The sequence below is a fragment of the Ceratina calcarata genome, unplaced genomic scaffold (genome assembly GCF_001652005.2).
Source record: "Ceratina calcarata isolate Rehan_Ccalc_2016 unplaced genomic scaffold, ASM165200v1 scaffold25, whole genome shotgun sequence".
NCBI lineage: Eukaryota > Metazoa > Arthropoda > Insecta > Hymenoptera > Apidae > Ceratina > Ceratina calcarata.
Window position 1 is genome coordinate 2,097,822 of NW_017147017.1, and position 18,403 is coordinate 2,116,224.

Genomic DNA, 18,403 nt, shown 5'->3' on the forward strand with positions numbered 1-18,403 from the left:
GATCTTCTTTTTACTAAGCAAATTATGAATTTGCGCTACGTTCTTCAACATTTGGCACGCTCGATTGTTATTGCTTCTAAGTATCTCTCTAAGTTCTGTATAATTTCGTATGATTAAGTAATTGATATATACATATAAGCTTGCTGCAGCAAATTCAACGAGAATTATATTTTTAATTGGAATAATTGGAATGTCTGGCAATGATTTTGTAACATGCGTAATTTATTTTTATAAGGGATTACACTCCGAACATTTCTAAAAATAATTCACTTGAAAGCAATAAATGCATTCTTACATGATTTTGATTTGACTTTTATTCATATAAAAAAGCTACGCTAATACTGTATATTTCAAAATAATGTAAAAATATTTTATTCATTTCTCAGAAGTTTTCTCTTCGAATCACTATTTATATTACAACGCAATTATTTTCTCCTGATAATCTCCTGATAAAACATTAGTGAGTCTACTCTTCTTTCTAATAATATTTACATATGCAAGAAATCGAAATATTATATATTACATACTAACAGTGCTTCTTTATCATTTGCTTATATTTTTATAGCAGCAGTTAATTTAATTTTAAGTTATATTGCTTTCAATGAAAACGATACTTTTATTATTCAAAGATTACTTACTTTTCTCAACTCTTCCCTTTTTAATTCCATTATTGGCAGTGCTGTTTTGATCAACTTTAAATACATTGTTTTGCAATGTATCACTAGTTAAAAACAAAATCGTATTTTGATTTCCATTCTGTTTTATATTAACAGCTTGCATATGTTTATTGAAAAGTGTGAATTTTTGCCTTTTATTTAATTGCTTTCTTGGTTTAATTTGTGGAAGTATATTGATGCACTTATCTTGAACTATTATACTCGCAATGGGTTCATTATGAAGATACAAGCGTTGTTCCATTGAATTCGATGCTTTTTTACCCTCCTCAGAGATAAAGTTCGAGGATGGTGTGACTCGATTATTTATCAAATTTGTAATAACTGTTTGATAACTGTGCAGTTGGTTATCTGCTTGTATCGTACAACTTTCGTCTTGATCTGCTGAAGTATTTTGTACCGACATTACTTTGTCAGTAACTACATTTACATCTTCCAAAGCATTTAAACTTATCAGCTCCTCTGACATAGTAACTTCATGGGTCAGCTCATCAAACGATTTACAATTAAGAGTGTTAATATCACTGTCCTGTTTCTCATATCTAATATCTTCCTGAGTAACTATTATGTGCTTATCTTTATTTGTGTCATTTAGCTTAGTACGTGTGCTTGCTTGCAGTTCATCCACAGCATCATTGGACCCAAAATCAAAATAATTTTCTTCGTTATCGTCAGTTATCTGTGCGCGATTGTTAAGCTGTTGTTCCGACAATTCGAAACTTTCATCAAGTTCTAAACTATCCGTAGTCACTATATCATTCACGAAATCATTATATTCCACTCGAATATACGGTGACGCCTGATTTATATCATGATAAATTATTTCATGTTGACCAGTACTATTGTGACATACATTATCATCTTCAATCACTTCTAACTTAATGTAAGAAGTACCTTGCAAATGTTGCGATTTATTATGTACTTCGTCTGTGTACTGATCCGACGAGCTGTCTTCATCTTTGTTAGAAGTTCTGTTTCCTATAGGTATTTCAGTCTCTACAGAATCAGTCTTATCTGAATGAGATTCCGGACAAACCTCATAAGTCTCGAAGCAATTCTCAATCACTTTTATCGTGTTGCTCGATTCCCAATTTTTATCGCTATCAGTGTCGTCGTTATTTATAATATATTCTTCTTTAGTTGCACCGCTTTCGTTTTCATAGCGTATAATTGTGTTCGTTGCAGATACATCGTCATCCATTACATAATCCTTATTTATATCATTCTTCTTTTTCCTGTTGGTTTTAACTTTCTGAAAATCTTCTTCAGAAAGATATAACAATTCCCCGGTAGTAGTTAGGACTTTCCCGTGTCTCGTTTTTAAATGCCGTTTATAAGTGTTTCTTGTTTTAAATCTGATCAAAATACGAATGTTCTTTTTAAATATGTTATATTGCACATTTTATGTACTAAATAATATAACAGCGATGTGCTTACCGTTGTCCACAATCATCGCATCCAAATGGTGCTTCGCCGGTATGCCTACGCCGATGCTCTCTAAAATGCGACGGATGTCTGAACTTTTTCCCACAGTCAGCACACGTGAATCGAGTTTGATTTTGATGAATTAGCATGTGATATTTCAAACTATGTCTTCGGGTGAAGACTGCCCTGCATATACGACACTCGTACGGTTTTATTCCCGCGTGACTTCGGTAATGGGACACCAACGTCGTAGGTGCTGTGAAACTTCGTGGAGGATTACATATTCGACATTCAAGATTGTTTCCTGTAGGATTTCCTTTCTTCTTAATGCGTTCCATGAAAGCCAACGCCATTTCCCTTTCCTCTTTACTAGTGCCTATAAACTTCGCTTTTCCTTTAGGTTTAGTAATTGTAATCTCTGTATGTTTGTCATTATCTTCGTTTGACCATGATATATCTAAAAATATTACAAAAAATTAATGTACACATTAATAATAAAGCGTATTTAAATATTTCACAAATTTACCTGGCAAATAAATACCTTCAGATTTTTTATTGCTCTTCTCTGGCAATTTTTTTTTAATATGAGTATACTCTTTCATATGTACACTGTCAGTACCAACGACCATAAGAACAATCTACGTAAAAAAGTATAAGTATCAAGAATTTATTAATTTGAATATATTATAGTCGGACTTACATTCTCATCTGATGTTGTTCCAGGATTATTATTATATGGTGCTTCCTTTTCATTAGGGTTTTCTTCTTTTAAGCGTTCAGAATAACTGTGATCTCCAAAGGTCTTAGAATCTATTATATCCGTATCCTTATCTTCTGCATTATGCACCTTTTTAGAATTCTCTCTCTTTTCAACATTTTTGTTTTTATCCAACTCCTTAAAAGTCGAGTCATTCAGCAGAATACTCCTTAAATAATTTGTTGGCTTTTCCGTAATAATATTCTTGTTTTCCTTATTCAATGTTTCTTGCGGTTTCCTTAACTGTTGGAATCTACCCTTTTTATTTTGGGCGTTTGCTTTGTAACTTTTATGTCCGACTGACTTTGCAATAAACGTTTTATCTATAAAGTCCAATTATCGTGTAGCTATTAATATGTAACGTTGCTTTTTCATGTTAATATGAGAACATTTACTTACAGGCTTCCTTATTGGATTCTAAGTATTCCAAGTGCTCTGCTAAATGAATCTTAATAGACATTCTCGCTCTTTCCTCGCTTGCAAAACTAGTGTACTTCTGGCCACATCCAACAATCAGAGCACATGTATATGAGTATTGCCTCTTCAATTCATCGCTTGTAAAAATGGAAAATAATTTAATCAGTTGAGTAGTAGGCATAGATAGAAGTTGTGGCACATTGAAGGATGATTCATGGCTCTTCCTCTTCACGTGATCTGCCTTCGACTTGCACTGCGGTGGTAGTATCAACAATTTGTTACGTTTCTTTTCTGAATTTAGTGTTTGAGATGCAACTTCTGCAAGCATATCTAACAAAGCAGCAGGACTATCGCTTCCCATAATACCTGAAATTAATATCATTATACCGTTTAATAATTTTCAATTTGACGATCATAATAAATATTTTCTACCTCTATCGTTACGAGTATTAATATTCATGAAGAAATAGCAAATATGTTGATCACATTGCTAATCCTATGACATATAACAGTCTTTTGAAAATTAGTTACCTTTTTTATTAGAAAACAGTAGCGTAAAGTTATTTATTTTCTTAATGCGTAAATCGCTTGGATATTATCAGAAAAATAAGAATTTCTATTTTTTATCAAATAATGCGAAATTATTCTTCAAGCGTCACTCTAGCAGACGCCATAAGGACGCCCAGCAGACGGTTTTTCACAATTTATCTCTACCTTACTTACTGCTTAAAAATCATTGTATATTATATGCTAGCACGTAATCCTATATTAAAAAGACGAGAAACTGCGTTAGTTGTGTATAAAACGAATAAATTAGTACCTTCGTTATATGAATTTGAAGCGTATTCATGATTTGTTTTGGTATTCATTATGGCATTTGTATTCGCGGCGTGTATTCATTCCACTACCTTCTGTGCACAACAGGTTCCTTTTTGTTGTTCTCCTGTTTGTCTTCTTTCTTCTTGTCAATCCTGAAACAGTACTGCCAATAGTGCCAATCTTCGAAGATCTCGCGAGAAAGGTCAGTGAGATTTGTATTATGGATTTGTATATGTATTTTTCTATGATTTCAAATTTTTTCGGGAATTAGTTTCTATATTTTTTATGAGTAGTGAAATTAACAAGTATAATTTTTTTTATTGCTTTCAATGTTTATAATTATCTAAAATGGATACTAGTAAAATACCGATTGTGAAATTAACTGTCCTGTTTGTTTGCTATTAATTTCTATCGTGATTTTAAAGTAATAATTATTCCGATAAAAAAAGTTTATCCGAACTATTTGTGTTTGGTAGGTTTATTAAAGGTAATGCAAAGTTTTAAAGAATATATTCTTAAATACATTTTATTACATTAAGAAGTTTTCAACCTCTTATAAAATAGAATTGTATACATATATATAATACTAATATTTGTATTATAAAAAGATATAATACATACTAAGCTCTGTTCATTTACATTTTAATGTAATTTATTATAACTATCCGCGGATTCGTTTTTAATTACGTCATTGTCAAATATGTCTTTGATAATATCCTGCTTCCTCTTCATGTGAATTGGTAAATTATTCAGTTCATTATCTTTTACTTGTTTTCTACTCGTTACATTATGTCTGTCATAGTCTTGGTTTAGAAATTCAATGTTCTCGTTATCATCTATAGCTTTCATGGACGCTAGTAACTTCTCTTTATTGTAATTAGTCTTCTTTGTTTTGATGTTAATTTCAGATGTAGAGTTAACATTATTTAGTCTAGATTGAACAGAACCATTGCCAGTATTGTCAGTAGGTTGCGAACGTACTGACAGTACATCGATACTTTCAGATTGTTTGTTTAATTCTTGCTTATTTAATTTATTTCTTGCTTCTAAATTATGATTCTCTATACTTTCATCTACTACTAATTGTCCATTACTATGTTCATCCTTGGAGTATGTTTGCAATGATTCATTTCCAAGATCATACTCGGTTGTATCATTATATTCTTGAGTCACATGTACAGTTCTTTTAAATATATTCTTTCCTAAATTTGCTGAGTTCTTGTATTCTGGTTGACTACTTTCCACGTCGTGCTGAACGTAAATATCATTCTCAACATTTTTACTCTGTGCAAGCATCTCATTAACTAAATTTTGATAAAGCCTTTGTGATCCGCTCAAAATGTTTCTTGAAGAAGTCAATTTCTCCACTTCCTTATCAGAATTATAGTGAGACTGATTGTCATATGCAGATGAAATCAATTGATGATCCACTTCCAAATAGTGTTTAATAGATTGTTTTCTCGCTTCAGTTTCTACCTCTGAGTCACTTTCATAAGAATTTGTCCTCTCTCCAACCAAGACTTTTAATTTATCTTCATATTTGCTATCCGAAAATGTCAGTTCCTTTGAATCAGAAGTGTCATCTGCGCTGCTAATTAATCTAAGATATAACAACGTTAATTTCTAAGTGGAAATAGAATCTAAAAATTTAGAGAAAAGAATGATTCAAATTTTACAAACCTAACACGCATCTGTTTAGAATTCTTCTTTGCAATTTTATAACTATCTTTGAAATTCTCATTTTCACTTTCACTACCACCAGACGAATATACGAGTTCCTTTTCTAATGATGTATCAAAATTCTCGTATTTTCGGTTTTCATATAGTTTCCTAAATTTATTCGCAGTTATTTCGTACTTTTGAGCGTCTTCGCCTTCCTTTTCTCGCAGAGAATCACCTAAGGCCGTTGAAGTATCTGACGCTTCTTTCGTTTCTAAATCTAATTCTTTAGATGTTTCTCCAGCATTGTCTATCTTTCTGTAAGGTGATTTCTGAAGGCGGTATTTTCGCACTTGCTCCAAGTTTGCCATTGTCTCTGTCTTTAAACCGTCTAAAGTTTGACTCAAATTCACTTTCTCCTCTGTATTCATACTTTTACTTTCTGCATCAGGTGTACGAAGTAAAGGCTAAGGAACATGAAATTAATACAAAGTATTTCTTTAAATGATATAAATACTAATAAGATTAAAATTTACCAATTTGTCTTCTTGAATTTCCGTTTGCCATTTCTTGTCTTTATCCGGTAATTTCAGAGGATTCGACGAACTAGAAAAGCAATTAATGTAAAAAAAAATTGGTCAGAACTTAAGCCAATACTTTATATTTCACATACCTAATATCTCTTAAATTGGTAAGAGATCGTGTACCGAAACGTCGATTTTTCTCAGGAAACAATTGATCGTTATAATATAATCTTCGTTCTCTATTATCTAATAAATTTTCCAGGCCTTTCAATTTTTCTGTGGCATCATCTAAATTCTTTTGCGTTTCTTTCCGTTTAGAAATTTCCGATTGTAATTGCTGTTTCAAGCTCTTAGTTTCGAGATTCAGTTTTCTATGTAATGTCTAATAGAATAGTTTAACATTTTAATTTTATATTAAAAATTGTATATATTAATATTAAATTTTGAGTTACCTGTATCGTATCTTGTTGTTGTTGTATTTTGTGATTTAAATCGGAAACTTGTAATTGCAGCTTCTCCCTTTCCCCCAAATTACGATCTTTACTGAGCTGCAACAAGTGCTTATTCTGCGCCTAGAAATGCGGCTTGCTAATTTTTTATTGTCTGAAATTGTTACAGTAACATTTACCTGTAACTGCTGAAGCTCGTTTTCTTTTTCTTTCAGTAAATCGCAAGTTTCCTTCTGCAAGGCTTTTAATTTCTTATATTTAATATGAAGCACTCTCAGCTCTTCATGATGGGTATTGATAATCCGTGGAAGTTCCGCGTTCGTTCCTTCGTAACGTTTCAACGCTGAATCTTGCCTTTTCTGCAACGATTTTAACAATTTGTTCTCATTTGCCAATTCCTGCGAAAATACATAATTGTATTCAATACGCCTGGAATTAATAATATACACTTTGTAATGCATACACGAATTTTAGAGAAATCTCTATTTTATATAGAACAATACTTGAAACTATTACATTTAATCGGTAATGCGCATCGGCTAATTGATTTTGCAATTCCTTAATTCGTAACATTTTCACAGACAGAACTCTCTGTTCGATGCTGTTTTTATTAAGTTTTGATTGCTCCGAAGAATAACAGGGTCGAACATTATTTTGGTATGGTCGTCCTACACATTAAATGTTGATATATGATTTTTAATAATTACCAGAAAGATCGTAATTCAACAAACATTTTTTCAAATACTGTAGACATGACATCTTTATTATTTATGAAATGTTGATACCAACCAAGTAAAGGATGCAAATTCTTCTTCTTAGTTGAAAAATATGTTACATTTTTATGAGGTGTATTAACTTTCGTTTCCACTGCTGGTCTTCCTAAGTTAGAATTTTGTTTTCTGTAAACATGTATAATTTTTTAAAAACACTGCTTCTACTAGACATAATTCAGAACACTGACAGACATAATGACAGTAAGAATAATATGAATATAATTCGTAGAATACAAGTTATCACAATATTTATAGAACGTTTCTTCATTGCTGTGATTACCTATTGAGATTTTTATGGGCATTGTAATGTACTACAGGTAATGTAGGTACTTCAGTTTGCATTTTATATTTGCAACTTCTACATCACAACTAACATGGTGCTTTTATAACAACAAATTATAATATCATTGTCCAAACTTATTAAAGACTGTATTAGCATCCATAGTTGTTTTTAACCAGTTACCAAGGTAACAGGTGCACAACATTCTCTAATCAATGGTGCTTGGGATTCTGGTGCTGTCTAGTATTCCGAATATTCTGGTTTTATAAAAAGAACATTTTATAAAAAAAAAATAATAAGCATAGTTCTTTATTTTACTCAGTACTTTTATCACAATTTTATTAATGCTCATTTAATTAAAAGCAAATTAAGAAACTAAATATATACATATATATATAATTTATTATCATATAAATAAACATGCGCACCGCACATGCATCGCTATATTACAAGTTTTTCGTTAATATCATTACTCGTATCATTTTCTGGCGCTACTTATACCACACAGGATACAGTAATATAAATAATGACTTCTCTTTTTTACTATATTTCAGTATTAGATTTGCTCATTTCATATTCATCGTTGTACAGATAATTGTTATCTGCGTATTAAACTCCTGGACCTCTAACATTATTATTTTTTTCTTGAGACTTAATCATTCCTATATGTTGCGTTTCCCAGAGTTTGTTATAAAACGAATTTGGCGTAGCTAGTAAGGAATCGTGCGTTCCTCTCTCGATTAAGCAACCTTTGTCTAATACCAAAATTTCATCTGAATCCATAACCGTAGGCAAGCGATGGGCTATGACAATGGATGTTCGGCCAGTGGTTGCTCTGCGTAATGCCTCAAGAATGTTCTGTAAACGCCGCATCATGCAACAAAAATTTGTTCATCGACATTTAGAATATAAACTCTTTAGGATATAAGGGAAACTTACGTGTTCTGTGATGGAATCTAGGGACGACGTGGCTTCGTCAAAAATTAATATCGGGCTATTTTTTAAAATCGCTCTAGCGATCGCTACTCGCTGTTTTTCACCACCGCTCAATTTTAGACCACGCTCTCCTACAGGCGTGTCGTATCCTTTCGGCCATGTAAGAATAGACTCGTGTAAATTTGCCATTTTCGCAGCTTCATAAACGTCCTCCTTAGACTTACATAAATTACCATAATGAAGATTGTAAAATATACTTTCATGGAACAGAACGGTATCCTAAAATAGTTTAACGATTTAATATTGTAAATATATGCATTGTGGGATTCCCTTCTTAGTCCTAATTACCTGAGGGACGATTGCTATTGACTTTCTTAAGATTTCCAAGTCAATATCTCGTATGTTATGTCCGTTTATGAAAATACCTCCTGATTGTGGTTCGAAAAAGCGATATAGTAATCTCACTACCGTTGTTTTACTAGAACGCATTTAAAAAGTGTACATTATATGATCATGATATATTATTGTAAAATGTGAAACTCACCCACAACCGGAGCCTCCGACAATGGCAATCTTCTTACCACTCGAAATGTTGAAAGTCATATCTTTAAAAATAGGTTTTCCCTCGATGTATTGAAATTTAATATTCTTAAACTCGATATCCGAATTCTTTGACGTTATGTTGAAACGTGTAGCATTTTCTTTAGACTGAGATCATATCATAAAGCATGTTAATCGTCCGTAGGTGAATAACTCTTTAGCCACTATTACATTTAAACAACAAATACCTTAATAGCAGTATCCATCGTCATTAAAGTAAACATTGTTTGCATGTCGATTAACGCTTGTCTAACTTCACGATAGACCGAACCCAGGAATCCCAAGGGAACTGACAATTGGAACAAAAGTCCGTTCACCATCACTAAATCTCCTACTGTCATGGAACCTGCATTCATTCGATTTTTAAAAAATATTAGAATTTACAATTTTCACGTCGTACATATATTTTAAGTAGAAAAAGAATTACCCTCGACTATATTATTAGACGCTAGCACCATTATTAAACTGAGAGCCGCGCTAAATATAGCATTTTGTCCAAAATTTAACATCGCCAAACTGGTACTCGTCTTAAGTGATGCAGCTTCATATTTTTTTAAAGATTCATCGTATCTTTGAATCTCGAATCTTTCATTATTAAAATACTAGCATTAAAGATAATGAATTATTTAATTATGTTAAACGATTTTATTGTACTCGTGAAGGAAAGTGAATTGTTGATGTACCTTTACTGTTTCATAATTGATAAGCGAATCTATCGCCTTGTTGCTTGCTTCGTTCTCAGCCTGATTCATGTACATTCGAAATTTCGTTCGCCATTGAGTAACAGCCAACGTGAATAAAGCGTAAATTCCAACGCAGCCAAGGGCAATAGTCGCATATTCACTACCGCATTGTAAATACAAGACTGTACTGACTAATGACAATTCGAAGACAGTTGGTACAACATTAAATACCATAGCGTTCAATACGAAATTTATACCACGGCTTCCTCTATCTATTGTCTATAAAATAAAATCGATCATATTAATATTTTCACATGACGGAAACGACAATGACGCAAAACAGTCATACTTTGGATAATGCTCCAGTTTGTCGACTTAAGTGAAAGGCCATATCTAAATTATGCAAATGTAAAAATACATTATTAGCTATTCGTCGAATTGAATGTTGCGCAACTTTTGCAAATACAGCGTTTCGCAATTCACTAAATCCAGCCGCTCCGGCCCGTGCAATACCATCTGTTGTAACAAATTAATATCATTGTAAAGTATTGTTAATATCATTTGCGTAATGATGATCTATGTAATGTAGTACGTACATCCAACAAGTAATGACGTAGCCACAGTAGCAACTGTTTCTGGTGCAGTGTCTAAACTTAGGAGAGCGTGACCAGTATTTGCTGCGTGCTGAGTGTTAAGGGTGTCTATTGCATACTTAAAAATAAAAGGGACAGCAACGTTTAAGACTTTTGCACCAACGAGCAAGCTAACAGCTACTTTAACTCTTCTTCGGATGTCAGGATCGTCCTGCAAATATGTAGATATAGATTATTGTAATAAGAATTAAGTATCGAAAGTGACTTACTCTTGGCCATATATATCTAAGCATTGCTTTAATCATATTCGAAGATGTAACCGATTCTTTCTCTTGAAATTCGATACCTTCACGACTTAAGGTAGTTACACCGGGATGGAAACAATCCCGTTTCTGCTGGACCGACTTCCCACCGATGAATTCCGGAAATACCCATGGAAATTTTAACGACGGCAAGAGAGACTTCGACTGTAGTATACTCTTTTTTTTCTGTGCGCGATCAATTACATTCCCACTGCAACACTATAAAAGTAATGAAATTTTTAGTGATCTTAATATTTATTTATTGAAAACATGAACACGCCAATAATGTTTTAAAAAATACTTTATTCAAGATACGTATAGCAAAAATTGAACAAATTTTATTGGAAATTATCAACTTTTTTTTATTAAAATGTTATAAACTATTCCTTATACGTATACATGCTACTTTCTAATTTTAATTTTTCATATGATTATAAGATTCATTTAATATTGTCATATATTCTTCTATAAGATTTATGGCAATTGAAAAGCTTTCTGTACATTGATCAAGGCTTTTCATATTTATAAAATAATTTGTTAATTCATTCCTCTTTAGAGTTAAAATTTGCCTTGCTATACTATGTACGCTTATTATATCCTCTGATTTAAGAGAATTTCCATATATTTTTGTACTCCACTGATCTCTTTTTAAATTTGTATTTATTATAAATAACGTAGACACTGCATTATAATTTAAGCCTTTCCTTGTAAATGCCATATTTTTTTGTAAATGATTAGAGCTAATAAAATCTAACTTAGCTTTCGGAACATCAAAGCAAGTTTGTATATCATTAATATCAAAATAGATTTCGTCTAATGGATTATTTAGTATGATAAAACCGTAGTGAACATACAATTTAAGATTATTGTGTGCACCGTAATTAATGAAAACTTGTGATCCTGAATTGAATGTGTTCAGTGTAGTAATTTGGTAAAATTTATTTCCATTTTTATTCATAACTACTGAGGCACGCGTGGTACTAAAAATATTATGATTAAACAAATCTAAAAATGGAGCCAAGGCTAAGTTATTTGGATGTTTTACGTTAATGGCAACATTTTTATTTGTTTCTATCTGACCCATGTCAATATATACAGCCCTCGTATTAACAATGTAATATGCCCATTTATATTTTTCAAAAGTGATTATTTGATTTAAATGCAAATGACAATGAGGACAGTAAGTTTTTCTTAAATCTAAATTATTCATAGATTTAATAAGTAGCTTAAAATCATTTTGTACTTTATGAAACTCATACATATAATCTGTAATAAACGTTGGTAAACAACTCTTTTCCTTATGTGTACAAAAATCTGGGTTTGTCATGATTTTTGGAAGACTATTAATATAATGATACCAATTTGAATCCTTTCCCAAATGTGACTCGTATAAAATAAATATTGACAGTAAGCACTGAGCACTGTAATGTTCAGTTTCAGAAAACAAAATTTTGATGTTGCTCTGAGACAATACAGATGTTGTTATTAGTATTTCATAAGGCAGTTCAATCAGTACATCATTGGGCTTAATATCCTTCAATGTTTTCAAACCCCTGCCAGTAACAAGAAAATTGAATGGAACTAAGTCGTAAACTGATAAACAGTTTTTTGTTAATAGCCAAGATTTAAGATGCACCAGACTATCTTCTTCACTTTCTGCTTTTTCTTTAATATATAGCTTCTTCTTTTGATGACGCTTTCTTGAAGTTCTACCCATTATGTAAATGTTATATCTGTAGAAGCAATAAAGGAATACTTTGAAGTAATATGCAATTCAATATCACTGAAAGAATTTGTTACAAGGTATGAATTTATTATTAATTAAGGAGCACACTCTGCTATCAGGATAGCACATATTAATATCTTTTGCGAGTCATGCTCATAGCTTAAATATATGCTACAATATGGTTAACAAAATATAGTTAGCAAATATTTGAAACAAGTTGCTACAAATTAAATTAAGAATTATGACGATATTATATATAATTAGGTATGTTACCCTAATTCCAAAGGCAGGATATATCGCGCGAAATGTGGATGTACGAGATAAAACCCCTTCACAATAAATTATTTGCCTTCGAGATTTAATTGTATATGTTGTAAATGGTTTGATCCAAAGTTTCTTTTCATTGTATCCAATCCGTGGCACACGGCGGCATAAAATAATGCTTAACATTATGTTAGAAATATTTACACACAATATTAATATATAAAAATGAAATTCACAAATCAGGTTATTAGATCATAATAGTAGTACGGTGTACGCTACGGTCGAATAACCTGCACTACAAATGTACATTGTACAAGTGTTTTTATTTAAATATAAAGACGCTACCTGGCGCGAGAAGTGCAGAACTAATTGACAGATGTCAGAAATTCAGTAATAATTATTATAGGGAAATGAAGAGTTCGTTCCTAAAAAAATCTTCAAGATTAAATTAGACATTAGACAGCGAATGTTTCAATAAATGAGACATTAAATTAATATTAAGAACAAGTTTTATGGAATTAATTCACAAATCATACGATCATTGTTTATTATATATTCTAATAATTGTCAATATATATCTAGGTGAGGATTCTGTGCTTTGAATATAAAGCACATCCATGGCAGAGAATATAAAATAGTAAATTTTCAGTTTTAAAAAAGACAACGACAATTACATTTATTATGTACCACATTTTTAAGTATCTTATCTATATACATACGCAGCAATGATAAAAAGTATAAAATTTATAGCGAGGAATGTTTGAAATAAATTTATATTTTATCTTATCAGCATGTATAAGACATTGAAATCATACGTCATATATACATACAATAATAATAATAATAATAATATACATATACATATATTTCATGGCCTGATATCAAAAGTTTAACTATTGTTTGTTATAGTGTTAAAAAATGTGGTCTTTATTAGAATTTCTGATATCACAATTCACGTAGTAATTTTATCACCGATCCTTATCACAGGCAGTACATACTTCTAACTGAGGAATTTAAAACCATAATTTTCTCCTGGATATCACAATATCTACGTAATAATAATTTGTTGAATGTTGTAAAAGAAAGTATAAGGATGAAAAAAATGTTAGTAAGTGGGGGAGGAAGTAGTTAGTCAGTAATTTGTGTATTGTTTGCTGTACTGTACTTTGTGATACAGTGGACACTTTCTGAGTTACATACATACATATCTACGTATACGTACGTACAGGAAAAGTCCGTGAAACTAGAAAAAAAGAACTCTAAAATCGAAGAAGCATACGTTCGTGAAGATTCACGTTTAAAATGTCAATGAATTTGCGTTCCTACGGGTAATGGGGTAATGAATATGTGTGAAATTATTACGTAGCAATTGTGTTACTTTGGTGATGCACATATTTTGGACTGGCAAGCACAACAAATGGCTATGACAGCAGTTTAAAGCCAGCAATATTTTCCGTTCGATCTGTTGGTTCGAGAAATCATCTTTGTAATGTTGTAGTTTAACATCAGTTTACTTATTTTCGAAAGTAATCGTTTTGGACTATGTTTTACAATGTTCGATTGAAAGTTTAGAACGTCAGCGGATTTCCATCAAAATCCAAGTATATCTACATTGCTAAAACAAGACTTTGTAACTTTCTAATCGAAATCAATATTCCAATCACCTTGAGCACATACATATTAAACAAAGCTTATGAATACCGAGAGAAAATAAACCACGAAACATACTGCAAAATTGTAGTGGATGTGAATTATTACTATGTTGTGACAAATCGTTTTACGGATGCGACATTCTTAAATTTTAATTTACACACATTGCCCGTTAAATGAAAAGTACTGACATAGATGGGCAGACAGAAGCAAGTAAATACAGCTCTGCTCTGCAACTGTTAATGAAATCAACATTGATAATCAGGGGATGCCCAGCCTACATTCGCTCGTCGTACGACGAGCTCCACTAATGGATATGGGTACAGCTACCAGTTCAGTGACGTCTGTCAATCCTTCTAACAAAGTTGCCAATAATCAGAAAAAAGTTGACAAGTCCAATAAACTCACTGGAGTCCGATTACCTCTGTTACGCAAAGAAGCAAGCGTTGTAAACCTTTCCCTCACTGAGAGGACTGCAGTAGGAAAAGGAGCAGATGCTCCTTTACTCAGACCAGAGAGCAGTGCCAGCTTGAAAGCTCGTGGCAATAGCTGGCTGAGCTTAGGCCCTGGAGTACTAAGAAAATGTGAAACTGCTGTAGGATTGAGTACTTCTGCCCTGGAAGGCAGGCCTATAAATCGAAGCAGAGTCTGTTCTCGCTGTTCCAGTTTGTTATCATTGGCATCTAGTTCACGTTACAGTTTAGCCGCAGGCAATTTTGTTCCTGCAGGTTCTCAGCCAGTGCTTGGATGTATTTTCTGTAAATTATGCCTTGTTGATACTTCTCTTACTAAAATATTTAAAATAGAAGGCTGTGGTTGTTCCTATTGTAAAGATGTATGTGCAAGTGTTTTCTATATAAATATCAGTATTAGATAAAATATTCTCACATTAATAACTAGTAGCAGCCAGAATAAGAGCACATGCGTGTGCATATATTTACGTGTACATATGTATTTTACATGTTTTAGTGTATGAAAGCATATGTTGAATTTGAGATCGATGAAGGTGCATATGAAATAAGTTGTCCTGATGCACAATGTGAACATGGAGCAATACTTTCCATTAAAGAGATATCAAGTCTCGTTAGTCCTGAATTTATGGAGAAGCATCATAAATTCAGGTTGAACAGAGGTATGTGAAACGTACTGGTCATTAAATCTTATATTGTTACATACTAATCCTTTCCAATGTACAGATGTGTCTATGGACAAAGCACGCGCTTGGTGTCCACGTGCAGGTTGTGAAACGATATGTTCTGTAAATTCTACTGGATCGCCAATCGGACCTGTTCACTGTCCAAATTGTTCGACAGATTTCTGTTCTATATGTCGAGAGTCTTGGCATAGCGGTCCCTGTTCAGATATCTCATTAGGGATACCGTTCGATGGCGATCACATCAAATGTTGTCCTATGTGTTCGGTACCTATCGAAAAGGACGAAGGATGTGCTCAAATGATGTGTAAAAGATGTAAACATGTTTTTTGTTGGTATTGTTTAGCTTCTTTAGATGTAAGTATATCAATTTTTACAGTAGCAATAATGTTATGCATACTATATATTCGTTCGAACTTTCTAAATCATACAAATCCATTAAACAATATAGGACGACTTTTTATTACGACATTACGACAAAGGACCGTGTAAAAATAAATTGGGTCATTCACGTGCATCGGTTATTTGGCATAGAACACAAGTTATTGGAATCTTTGCTGGATTTGGATTGCTCTTGCTCGTTGCATCGCCATTACTTTTATTGGCCGCGCCGTGCATTGTATGTTGTAAATGTCGTGTATGTGGATCATCTAGGCTTGAACAAGAGGAGGGTGATACTACTACATAGAGAAACTCGAAACTTTTACAATATTCTTGTAATTTTTTTCCAGTATCATAAACGATTAGAATAGAGTATTTAATTTGTGGACGTAATTGGTAATCTATATAGATATACATTGAATCATAAAGATGAACAAATTTTATTGCAAGGATATATATATCTATATATCAGATATATTCTTATTTTGTCTCAGTCAGTCGTATGTTTTCGTATGGTTAAAAACTATTTACGTTATCTTTACGTACTATCTATGTATTGTTTACAAATTAATCAATTTCGATGGTACTCGTGTGTTTGTCCACACGATGTAATCGTTTTTATGTAAAAATATCACGATCATGGAAAGATACTTAATATCTAACTGACGTCTACTAATACCTAACTGATGCCACATTAGATACTGAAAGATAGTAAACTTTTTTTTACTATTATCGAGTAATACCACGTTCCCATTTTAACACATCTGTTACACTAAATCATGAACACTCATAATTCTTGTTTCTGACATTCCAGAGAATTATGTTTTCATTGGATTAACTGCCACATTCAAAATTGACTTCATTTTTTTATTTTTTTTGTAAACCACGTACCAAATAATAGTCTGCCTTACGATTTTTTTTATACGTAACTATTAGTACTTTCTGTATATTTACGTACTACCTTTTAGCAATACTCAATATCGTTTCTACACACCTTTAATGTGTTTCCCTTCGTCTATTAACTGAAAAGAAATTTAATAAATATACCATAAGTGTAAATTACTAAGCAATGTATATCTATATGTATATGTACGTATGTTCTGAATTCAGCAAAGCAAAGACACGCGTGTGCATTAAAAATTATACGAATCGTTGATTACGTAACTTTGTTTCATTAACATGTTACTCTTCGTTTATATTGCTGAATTAACTGTACGTATATTACTGTGTAATTATCGATATGATTATGTTCTATCGAATTTGAGAAGTGAAATCTAAATACTTGTAAATTCTATTACTAATATATACTTAATATATTTACTAACGATAGACTTATAAATATAAATGGTTGAGCTGAAAGGAAAAGGATTATCTCCTGTGTGATCTATTTCTTCAAATCGATGATAAAGTAAAAACGGAAGTAATGAAAGCAGTATGTTAATTGTAACATATAAACAATAAAATCAAATAACTTTAAAAAGCCAGGGATAAACTGTTCATAAACTTGGAACATGTTACAATATGTAATCTTAGTTCGTCAAAATGCTCTTTTTGTTTCATTCGAGAAAGACATCTGCTTTATATTATTAATTTTTAATTATAATTCTTAATACAACGGAATAAAATACTTTGTTCACTTTACCTGTTTATACATGTGCGCGCATGAATATCACGAGATATATACACACACAGAAATAATGTCTAATTGCAATGTCTGAATAAATATTCGTTAACAATGAAATAATAAATGAAAAATAAAAAAAATTGTGCAATATGTATGTACAAGTTTCTAAGTAGGCGTTACACCTGCAGTGTACTCTGTATTATTGACTATAGAATGTATATAAGAGCTGTATTTGAAGTATATCTAAACTTATGTACTTCACATGAGATGTGTATGTATATATATAAGAACAAATATCTATGTACAAGTATATCTATGTTCGTGCAACTGTGCAGACAAGTTATTTTAAATCGAACACGAGAACACAAAGAATGTAACAAATTAATTAATAAGTAATAAGATAGCGAGTCATGTGCGATTATAATTATAGGTGTACGTATCTTATTAAATTATAGAACGATACGTGAGTATAATTAATATTTAAACGAAACGAAGTCATTTTATCGTTATGATCTTCCTGTAATTACATGCACGTTCGTGCTGTATTCTTTTTCTAATTTATTGCAATCTTAATTTTCCTTTTCAATTTGGAAGACATGAATCTTGATGCATTTCACATGAATACAACACCTGTTGCATAAAATTGCGGAAAGGTATGCGTCGTCTATGTAATTTTCCTTACTCATATAAGTTGCAACATGTTACTTCGGTTGT

At 32.0% G+C, this 18,403-nt stretch overlaps 4 protein-coding genes across 8 annotated transcripts; 1 reads left to right on the forward strand and 3 right to left on the reverse strand.

Moving 5' to 3' along the window:
- Positions 1-201: 201 nt before the first annotated feature.
- On the reverse strand, positions 202-4,291 carry LOC108622873 (uncharacterized). 3 transcript variants are annotated; one of them, XM_018020979.2, is made up of 6 exons: positions 4,094-4,291; positions 3,256-3,639; positions 2,800-3,179; positions 2,641-2,737; positions 2,112-2,556; positions 202-2,029 (listed from the first exon to the last, which is right to left on the reverse strand). In XM_018020979.2, exons 1-6 carry the CDS (start codon positions 4,140-4,142, stop codon positions 631-633), a joined length of 2,754 nt encoding a protein of 917 aa, XP_017876468.1. In that variant the 5' UTR covers positions 4,143-4,291; the 3' UTR covers positions 202-630. The 3 variants fall into 3 exon arrangements, with proteins under 3 accessions (XP_017876468.1, XP_017876467.1, XP_017876469.1); XM_018020978.2 differs by having other exon boundaries at positions 2,626-2,737; XM_018020980.2 differs by having other exon boundaries at positions 2,626-2,737; positions 3,805-4,291.
- Positions 4,292-4,714: 423 nt separating this feature from the next.
- LOC108622977 (lebercilin-like protein) lies at positions 4,715-7,922 on the reverse strand. Of its 2 annotated transcripts, XM_018021195.2 has the most exons (9): positions 7,778-7,922; positions 7,514-7,623; positions 7,241-7,392; positions 6,904-7,122; positions 6,728-6,847; positions 6,425-6,657; positions 6,288-6,357; positions 5,773-6,218; positions 4,715-5,692 (listed from the first exon to the last, which is right to left on the reverse strand). In XM_018021195.2, the coding sequence occupies exons 1-9, from the start codon at positions 7,837-7,839 to the stop codon at positions 4,735-4,737; spliced, it is 2,370 nt and encodes a 789-aa protein (XP_017876684.1). In that variant the 5' UTR covers positions 7,840-7,922; the 3' UTR covers positions 4,715-4,734. The 2 variants fall into 2 exon arrangements, with proteins under 2 accessions (XP_017876684.1, XP_026667675.1); XM_026811874.1 differs by lacking the exons at positions 7,514-7,623; positions 7,778-7,922 and having other exon boundaries at positions 6,904-7,153; positions 7,241-7,257.
- A 239-nt stretch (positions 7,923-8,161) lies between these two features.
- ABCB7 (ATP binding cassette subfamily B member 7) lies at positions 8,162-13,160 on the reverse strand. 2 transcript variants are annotated; one of them, XM_018021196.2, is made up of 12 exons: positions 12,891-12,955; positions 12,348-12,624; positions 10,859-11,110; positions 10,593-10,800; positions 10,346-10,512; positions 9,997-10,275; positions 9,741-9,915; positions 9,502-9,659; positions 9,258-9,421; positions 9,062-9,191; positions 8,717-8,992; positions 8,162-8,635 (listed from the first exon to the last, which is right to left on the reverse strand). In XM_018021196.2, the coding sequence occupies exons 2-12, from the start codon at positions 12,606-12,608 to the stop codon at positions 8,387-8,389; spliced, it is 2,319 nt and encodes a 772-aa protein (XP_017876685.1). In that variant the 5' UTR covers positions 12,609-12,624; positions 12,891-12,955; the 3' UTR covers positions 8,162-8,386. The 2 variants fall into 2 exon arrangements, with proteins under 2 accessions (XP_017876685.1, XP_017876686.1); XM_018021197.2 differs by lacking the exon at positions 12,348-12,624 and having other exon boundaries at positions 12,891-13,160.
- A 597-nt stretch (positions 13,161-13,757) lies between these two features.
- On the forward strand, positions 13,758-17,820 carry LOC108622951 (putative E3 ubiquitin-protein ligase RNF144A). The gene is made up of 4 exons (XM_018021146.2): positions 13,758-15,366; positions 15,501-15,663; positions 15,728-16,041; positions 16,136-17,820. The coding sequence occupies exons 1-4, from the start codon at positions 14,800-14,802 to the stop codon at positions 16,370-16,372; spliced, it is 1,281 nt and encodes a 426-aa protein (XP_017876635.1). The 5' UTR covers positions 13,758-14,799; the 3' UTR covers positions 16,373-17,820.
- Positions 17,821-18,403: the final 583 nt, after the last annotated feature.

What these genes read in the sequence shown, in the direction of transcription:
- LOC108622873 (XM_018020978.2), bottom strand. Translation starts at nt 4,142, where the DNA reads ATGAATACCAAAACAAATCATGAATACGCTTCAAATTCATATAACGAA. An exon ending in GAACAACATCAGATGAGAAT is followed by an intron (nt 2,738 to 2,799) that starts GTAAGTCCGACT and finishes TTTTTTACGTAG; the next exon opens with ATTGTTCTTATGGTCGTTGG. An exon ending in TGAAGGTATTTATTTGCCAG is followed by an intron (nt 2,557 to 2,625) that starts GTAAATTTGTGA and finishes TAATATTTTTAG; the next exon opens with ATATATCATGGTCAAACGAA.
- LOC108622977 (XM_018021195.2), bottom strand. Translation starts at nt 7,839, where the DNA reads ATGCAAACTGAAGTACCTACATTACCTGTAGTACATTACAATGCCCAT. An exon ending in GAATTTGCATCCTTTACTTG is followed by an intron (nt 7,393 to 7,513) that starts GTTGGTATCAAC and finishes TTTAATGTGTAG; the next exon opens with GACGACCATACCAAAATAAT. An exon ending in TCTAAACAGATGCGTGTTAG is followed by an intron (nt 5,693 to 5,772) that starts GTTTGTAAAATT and finishes GTTATATCTTAG; the next exon opens with ATTAATTAGCAGCGCAGATG.
- ABCB7 (XM_018021196.2), bottom strand. Translation starts at nt 12,608, where the DNA reads ATGGGTAGAACTTCAAGAAAGCGTCATCAAAAGAAGAAGCTATATATT. An exon ending in CGATGGATACTGCTATTAAG is followed by an intron (nt 9,422 to 9,501) that starts GTATTTGTTGTT and finishes ATATGATCTCAG; the next exon opens with TCTAAAGAAAATGCTACACG. An exon ending in TAGATTCCATCACAGAACAC is followed by an intron (nt 8,636 to 8,716) that starts GTAAGTTTCCCT and finishes CGGCGTTTACAG; the next exon opens with AACATTCTTGAGGCATTACG.
- LOC108622951 (XM_018021146.2), top strand. Translation starts at nt 14,800, where the DNA reads ATGCCCAGCCTACATTCGCTCGTCGTACGACGAGCTCCACTAATGGAT. An exon ending in TAAATTCAGGTTGAACAGAG is followed by an intron (nt 15,664 to 15,727) that starts GTATGTGAAACG and finishes TCCAATGTACAG; the next exon opens with ATGTGTCTATGGACAAAGCA. An exon ending in ATTGTTTAGCTTCTTTAGAT is followed by an intron (nt 16,042 to 16,135) that starts GTAAGTATATCA and finishes TAAACAATATAG; the next exon opens with GACGACTTTTTATTACGACA.